The sequence below is a fragment of the Pseudochaenichthys georgianus genome, chromosome 22 (assembly GCF_902827115.2).
Source record: "Pseudochaenichthys georgianus chromosome 22, fPseGeo1.2, whole genome shotgun sequence".
Classification (NCBI taxonomy): Eukaryota; Metazoa; Chordata; class Actinopteri; order Perciformes; family Channichthyidae; genus Pseudochaenichthys; species Pseudochaenichthys georgianus.
The window spans coordinates 16,749,126-16,757,234 of record NC_047524.1 but is presented as its reverse complement, the minus strand read 5'-3'; the positions used below and the strand labels follow the sequence as shown (position 1 = coordinate 16,757,234).

The 8,109-nt window shown below is 43.7% G+C and overlaps 1 protein-coding gene across 7 annotated transcripts in view; it reads right to left on the bottom strand.

Moving 5' to 3' along the window:
* Window positions 1-3,774: 3,774 nt before the first annotated feature.
* The window catches only part of esrrb (estrogen-related receptor beta), a 45,165-nt gene continuing 40,830 nt past the window's right edge, over window positions 3,775-8,109 (bottom strand). For all 7 annotated transcript variants that reach the window (XM_034112160.1, XM_034112159.1, XM_034112161.1 and 4 more), the window contains one exon: window positions 3,775-6,881. In XM_034112160.1, the coding sequence (XP_033968051.1) occupies window positions 6,637-6,881 (245 nt within the window). In that variant the 3' untranslated portion in view covers window positions 3,775-6,636. The remainder of the gene's footprint in view (window positions 6,882-8,109) is intronic.

Genomic DNA, 8,109 nt, shown 5'->3' with positions numbered 1-8,109 from the left:
GTGGAGATTTCTAACCTTTGCTTGACATGCCGAAAAGGTCAGGCCCATCCGTGGTTTCCCTCTGGAGTTGAGCCTGACCATTTCCTCGCTGCTCTTTTGGACCCCAGGAAATCCCCGGATCCACGGTACCATCGAGATACTGTATAGTGCAGAAGGATAGTTGGCAAATGACATGTGACAAAGTGTCTTTCTGGTTAAATCACGGCTCATTCATGTTTTAGACTAGTAAGATTAGCAAGAAAAAACAAGGACGATTAATCATGTAAAATAGCAAATCTAAAGAAATATCAGATATCAAAATATTGTATTATCTGTGTTCTGATTTTAAAGATCCAAACATGCCCAGAAAATATGAGCAATCACACCTGTACACTTAGATGAAGCAAATGTCTTAATATAACTCAAAACACAGGCCCGACCCTCCGTAATGACAGGGTAATTGTGTTAAACGCCTGTGAAGTGAGCACACACACAGCACCCTGTGTGAGTTTTTCTCCATTTGATGGACGTATCCATGCTTATCAATGTTCCTTATCTACCTTCATTATTTCCAAACCAGTGGTTAAATTGGAAAAGCCCATAAGGACGCGTGAATACATGGCAGAGGCAATAAAACAGTAGGGGAAGAAGAGTCCCCCCAACATCCCACAGCAGTGTTTTCCTTGGGTGGAGGGAGATACATTCAGCTGATAGTTGGAAATATTTCCCCCCCCATCGCTTCATATCAGTGAGCAGCACAGATAAAGATACAGTTGGGCAAATAAATCTGGAATGAAGGAAGAAAACCCTTCACATGCAGTTATCGTGTGTGTGTGTGTGTGTGTGTGTGTGTGTGTGTGTGTGTGTGTGTGTGTGTGTGTGTGTGTGTGTGTGTGTGTGTGTGTGTGTGTCACAGTTTATTACCAGCTTTCTCACAGTGCTTCTGTTCTTACAATGTTCAAGTGTAATGGAACAAGTGATTTTAGCTAAAAGGAGTATTTTCTCCGCAGTGTTGTGTGGTCTCACCCTCTCAGCCATTCTGTGTGGTATGCTTTTTGGGTTTGCTTCATTTAATATCAGCTGAATCAACTCTTCTGAAGGACCAGTACCACAGTTTGGCCCAGAATTGTCTCATTGAATCCTTTTTTTAGCTCCAGAATTTAGTTTGACAATATAAAAAGTGGGTGTTTAATCTACACTTATACCAGAAGTCTTGTCTTTCAATGTGTGATTGTGTAATGGTCTGATAAAAAATGTAACCATAGTCAATTGACAAACTGGAACAAAGGTCCACTGTAGCCACTTGTTTTTTTTAGGACAGCAGCTCAGTCGTGCATTAAGTGGTGAGCAGAGCAGGCGTGTAACCTGATAAATGCACTTAAAACAGTGAAGATGGACAATGAGAGGGCGAAATCTCAGATGGCCCCGGCCTGTGTGCCTGCTAGGCACTTTGACAGCCTATTGATCAGCCAAAGAGAGTCTTGGGCAGGGTCAAAGGTGTGAGGATCCATGGCTCTGATACCGCCACTGGGACAGGTACAGGACGGCAGTAACCAGGATCTGTTAGGAAATAGATCTACTCTTGAGCCGGTTGCATTGTCCTTTTGTTGAAGATGGGACTCGTTGTTGACTGCTGGCACTCGCAGTGTTCTCTGTGGACACGGGTGACATTTCCCCTCCAATATAATACACACAACAACAATAACATAGCAATCTGTCGGTTTTTTCAAATTGACGTGACGTAATGTTTCTGTCTGGGACATTGATAGCCCACGGTTGTGAAAATGCCCAGCTCCTGTTATTGAATAGTAATAGGCTTGTCGGCCGGTGCCTCCAATTTCACAAATGGAGCAATAAATACACATAACGGAATCAGTGGAACAATAAGAATGCCCATAAAGGATGGTTGTGCCTCAAAAACAAGGAGGAGGGCGTGGGGAGGGGGAGGCAAAAGGAGGAGGGGTCCAAAGAAAATTTGACAAAGGAAAGAGATGAAAAGTTTGTGTGTGTAAGGGAGAGAGAGAGGGAAAGAGAGAGAGAAAGAGAGAGAGAGATGGTGGCCCACTCTTCATTTCTGTGCCACAAGCTCTCCTGGGCTTTTGCGTGCTCCGTTTTCAACCTAAGTGTAATTTGAGCCCTGGGTTGATACAAAGTGTATGCAGCAGCTCTGCTCAAACCCAATCACTCACCCTGACGTGTAATCCTTTCCCTCACCATCATCAACGTTGCTTTGGGAATAATGAAACACACTTAAGCAATACACAGCAGTCATACAGCTGCGCGAGGGGCCGCATCTTGATGAGATGCCTCGTAACTCTAATGAAAGGTGTTTTGACCTGCCAATGGAGGTAAATGATTGCCTTGCTACTGTATCTGTGGGAAACGTATTGATGGCAATATCGGGTCCAAATGGAGGATTTGAATGGAAAACGAGTCGCCCTTTACTTTTAAAAACACAGACCGGGCTCTACATGTTATTTGTGTGGGACCTCTTTTTTCCTCCCCTTTCCCCTCCCCTTTTCATCCTCCAGTCATCTTGTCTTGTGATGCCATTGTTTCCACAAAGAGGATTATTACAATTAATTGGTTAGCAAGACATTATTTCAAAAAGGGAAATTGGTTCTTATAATTATATAGAGAAGGGAATACTTTAACTCCCTGGAATATCAGCTTCCTGAAATAATGGAGCTACAGCCCCTCGCTTCTCCCCCACCTCCACCAGCGTGTCTGTCTGCCTGTTTCCTGTGACGGATCCATTTTCAACAGCTCCTGGACCTGCAGTAGCTGGGGGGGGGCTGGATGGTTGGATGGTTGGAGGCCTGCGTGAATCTTCCACTGGTGTGCCTAGCTTACTACCACCCATCTGGGGTCTGTTGGGAGCACTGGTCTGCTCTTTGTTCTTTCTCATTGCTAAACTCCCTGTGTTGTGTGTGTGTGGGAATGGCCATAGTACAATGGGTACATAAATATGCTAAGCCGAGGGAAGGGTTAGAGTAAAGGTTGCTCGTAGTTTTAGTAAACGTTCTCCTATTTACTTATACGGTAAATAATGTAATGCCAAGAGATGATAATATAGATGTATTCAGCTGTCGGTCCATCACTCTGGTCCAGAATGGAATATCTCAAAAGCAATAAGATGGATTTCCTTGAAATGTTGTACATGGTACCCAGACAATGTGTCAAAATGGCGTGAATGGTGATCCTTGCCTTTTCCTGGAGCTCCATAAGCAGGTAAAATGTTCACTTATCAGTTGAAATAAATGTAAAGGATATGTTTTGTAGACATTCATGGTTACCAGATGATTTATCCAAAGGACTTTGGTGATCCTCTGACTTTCTCCACTGCCACTATGAAGTTGACATTTTGTGTTTTTTTTATGTCTAAATCATTTTTGATGAATTGCCAGGACATTTGGTTTGCTACAGACATTCATTCTGTAATAACAAAAAGCTTCCTTAAACTTCCTTCTAGCACTCTCATCATGTAAACATGTAAACAACGTGTTCAATTCTTTGGTTGGTGACCAAATACTTTCAAAACGAATGCCCTTCCCATCAGCCTTATGTGCTAATTAGCATTTGAAACATTGCTTGTATCTACTGTTAGCTTAAACATTGTTTGCTTGTACTGGTTGAATCTGTTTGAAATAACTTTTCATTTGAGTAGCTGGCTTTAAAACTTGTTTTTAAGTCCAAACACAAAAAAAATCACAGAGTTCAGGTAGTATTTAATTCATTTATCCTTTACCTTTTTGAAAATCAAAACGTAAAAGTTACACAGATATTGGTGATTCAACGATCAGAGATATCAATGTACATCATTGCCAAATGATATATTTCACACCATAAATACTCAAAGCACAGAAGCAGGAAATCAGTCCCCTGCCCCTGTCTGCAATTTGTCATCAAGGGACCAATTCTGACACATAAAAACACATACCCGCTTAGTAGCCAACATGGGTGTCCAACCCACTGATGGCCAAGTTGTGTGGTCAACGTGAAGCATGCTTTACCTTTACAAACAGATCTATTAAGAATGAGTGGGAAAAGAAGATCAGTAAATACATTACAAATATTTTGGCAGGAGCACTGAGGGGAACAGGTTTTGGATGGAAACATGGGTGGCTCAGTTATGTCACAGACGTGTGAGTGTTGAATCAGAGAAATATTGACAATATGATAATGAGGTAGTAGTCAGCAGAGCGCTGCATACTTTATTTTCAATGGTATTTCGGCAACCTACTGTACTGACGCTGATATATTTACACACTTAGACACAGTTTGTAATGTAAGACATGTTCTTTTTTTACTTAACACAGTGCCATATTGCAAGGTAAAAAGAAAGAAAGGGAGATGAGAGAACTCCCGTTAAAATTATTCTTTTGGCTGATCATCTTGGGCCACTACAAAATTCTAGTTGTAAAGATTTTCTGCAAAAGTTTTCATTTATATTGCACTTTTATTGAAACAAGCACAAAAGTATTTTATCAGTGGAGCAAATCAAATATAGTTCTTCTGCTGTACAGTTTACATGTTTCTGATCTGAGGGATTTAGAATGTCACTTAATAAGCAACAGATTCTGCCAAGTCCAAGTAAAAGCATGCTTGTAGCTTTTAGCATGGTTCCAGTCAGAATTGGTCCCCGTTGCATTGCACAACAGTAACATCAGGTTATATTGCCACCCTCTACTGTGGAGCTTTTGAGCTGGACGGCAGCTGGTTCAAGTTGGGGTGATTGGGTGCTGGAGTGGGTCTTCTTCCTGCATTACGTGGCCAATCAGGCTGCTATATAAAAGGCATGCCGGCCACTAGATCAGTGCTGGCCATTGATATCGCAAGCATGGCGGCAACTCTACCCTACTGCAATGTCAGGCATTCCTTTGATCACAGTATCATATTATTGTGACGGTGCCACAATTTATCACATAAAATCCTTCAGTAGTATAAGCATTCACCTCCAGCACCTTCTCTCTCATATTGAGACGAGAGGCATGGCCCTGCTGGACTGGACTCCAGCATTACTCACACCCAGTGGAACGGACTAAACACAGGGAGAAGGGAGGCCCAGATCTCACACCTTGTACTGACACACTGTTGGGTTGCTGTTACCCTTAGGAGCGTGCTGACACTTTGTTTTCTTGCATAGCTATTCCCATGTGCGTGCTCAGGCATCCAGACGTCTCCTCGCAGATGCCTGCCTGCCTCTTGGCCGGGTGGAGGAGTGTTACTCTGCACTGGCTGGTGTGTCAACATGAGGTCAAGAAGAAGTGTGTCTACAGTACGGCCGCGCAGACAGCAACCTCCCGCTGGGGTTAAAAATAAACCCAGTGTGAAGTGCCACCACTCCCGCTCTGCACCTGCCATTTACCTCTGTTTGGTCGGAGCTCTATAAATGCTGGCACAGGTATTAAAAGACGAGAGGTGTCTAAAATGGTGAGAACAGATGCTGGGCACCTTGCTCCTTGTGTGTGGGATGACTCTGCCACGGGCTTAAAGGGGCCCAAAATAGAGCGGTTGACATATGGGCCTCTGATTGTTTGAACAAGGAATCTCCTGGACTTCTGCCACTCGGCATAAATCCTTTGATACTGCCACACCAAACACGCTGATCATCTTTCACCTAGCCCGAATCAGGTCATCTATTTGCATGCCAAGTGGCAATTTCCATGGGCTTAAACAATGACCAAATTTGGGGTTCAATGGGTTACGTGACACAAGCCGCTACAAGGGTAGGAGGAACACTAGTGTGCAGCGGGGTGTCCCACTGGTGGGACTGAGATACACAGGCATGGTATAGGAACAGCAGCATTGAAAAGCACGTGAACACATGAAAGATAGGAGGTTAAGCCTGACTTCTCCACAGCTCCCTTTATTGCTGAGTTAATACAGAATAAGACGACTAATTGTACCTGCCTATGCTAGTTAGGTTAAACATGGGACCAGCAAGTCTTCCAGTATGAGACAGATCCACACGGATCACTCGGCTCTGGAGAGGTATATCCAAGGACATTTAAACTGATAAGAGTTCACATTTAGGTAACCATTTTCATTCTTTTTTTTAATCCCAGGAGAACTAGAGAGAATGGCCACCAAGTTCACCAGACTTTAAACTGTACACTCAGTCTTCCATTAATAAATATATACACGTCCTGGTCAAGTCCAGGAAAGAAAATCACAACTGAGACAAGTGAGTCTGTTTATGGTTGTTGACGCCTCCGCTGTCTTCAGATCAACTTAAGGAACTTTTAGTTCTCCGGAAAGAAAACGTTCTTGTTCTCAAGAACTGGCAACTACTTTTTCTGAAGATTCTGAGGGGCAGAGGGGTCCTTCATCATATACAGTATGACCACTGACAATTAACGAAAACCAACAAAAAGTATTACTGTACATAGTATTTCTTATATATTTTAAATTAATCTGCATCATTTTTATATTTATACTAATAACCAAGTTTTGCATTTTTTTCTTTAGTGTCCCAGGGTTCCAGGGGGAGGGATGAGAGAAGGTCAGTCTCTCTGCTGCTGAGCACAGTCAGTGTGGGTCTCCTTCTCCTGGGGACCCTCAGCCTTGGTTCAAGTCACTTTCTGTATCGCTAACGCAGCCCTCTGCTGTCGCCGTGGCCCACCAGCCTCCCTCCGATCAGACCTTGGCCTCCGATCAGACCTTGGCCTCCAGCATCTCCAGGAACAGTTTGTGCATGGGCACCTTCCCCTGCACCTTGATGCTGTAAAAGTGCTGCACCGCCTTGGTGGCCGTCTGCCGCAGCAGAGGGAGGGTCATGAGCAGTTTGCCGGCCCGCCGAGGGTCCTCCGGGTGCTGGGCTCCCTCGTAGTCCTGCAGGGCCTCGTGCAGGGCGTCCTGCAGCTTCTGCACCGCCTCCATGTCCTCTATGTGCATGGAGTCTGACGGGACAAGAAGAGAAAGGAGCATGAAGATTGATGGCATTTTTTGAAATTTGACAAGAGGAGAAAAGTAACTTGTAGTGTTGTTTGCACTTGGAGACACTGGTAATATAACAAGAATGATAGTAAATGGATTTTTCTAAAAATTAAATCTCATGATTGATCTTTACTGCTCTGTCCGAAGCAGTAAGGTAGGGAACACATTATCAGTATAACTCACACCGTGACAAGATAAAGAATAGATCATAAAAAAGAATTTAACAACATCTGCTTTATTTCTTTATTTAGTCTTGGGAGGACTGGGTGGGATATTCATACGGCCCTTGACCAGCGAGACTGAAAATCAATGTTATCCTGCAGTAACAATGGCATGAATAGCACCCAATCTGTTCTGAGCGAGTACACATTAAACACCTCACTGTTCCAAAGGACAGATTGTTTACGGACAAAAAACAACAAGGAAAAGAAAGGGGCTCCATTAGAGAATTGGACGCTATAAACAAGCGTGCGATGAATGCAACACTTCCTTTCAATTAATTTCCTTTCCTTTCCCTCAAAGGACTTTCGGACCATCAGAGTAGAGGGAAAACAAATACTAATGGGTTTGTTTCGCAGCTAGATGCAAGAACAAAACCAGCCATCTAAATATAGCACTGAAGAAATTGCAAATATTGGTTTCCCTGTAGATGCTTCTTTATTATTTGTCTATATTATGTCTAGCTTCTACTGAACAAAGACTGTGCCTCTGATATTTAGACAGGCCCAGAACCCCCTCACCTCGAGGCCAGTTTTAGAGCGGTCTACAGTTTCAGTCTGGCTTCTCTCCGGTGTTCTTTGCTCCTATAACGTTTCGCTACACTGCCACTGTTTTTTACTGATCCTACTGTACATCATGTTACAGCTCTCCTCTCATTCTCGCCTTTGTCTTTCCATCTCGCAGCCTCTCTCAGGGACAGTCAGGGGTCGCACTTTCTCTCACTGGTTAACCGGTGTCTGGCACTCCGGTGGCGGCATGTCATTGGCTGCCTGACTCGTCTCACCTTGGCGGTGCATATTTTACCACACGGGACAATAAAAAGGCAAAACAGATTTCAGACTTCGCCCCAAATTCATTGACTGGAACAACTGTATTCCCAAGACCTTGAGACATTTCTCACCCTGACAGTTTTCAAATCCACAGTGGTAAAATGAAGTAGGTCGTTTTGTAAAGTGAATGCGGGAGGGGAGG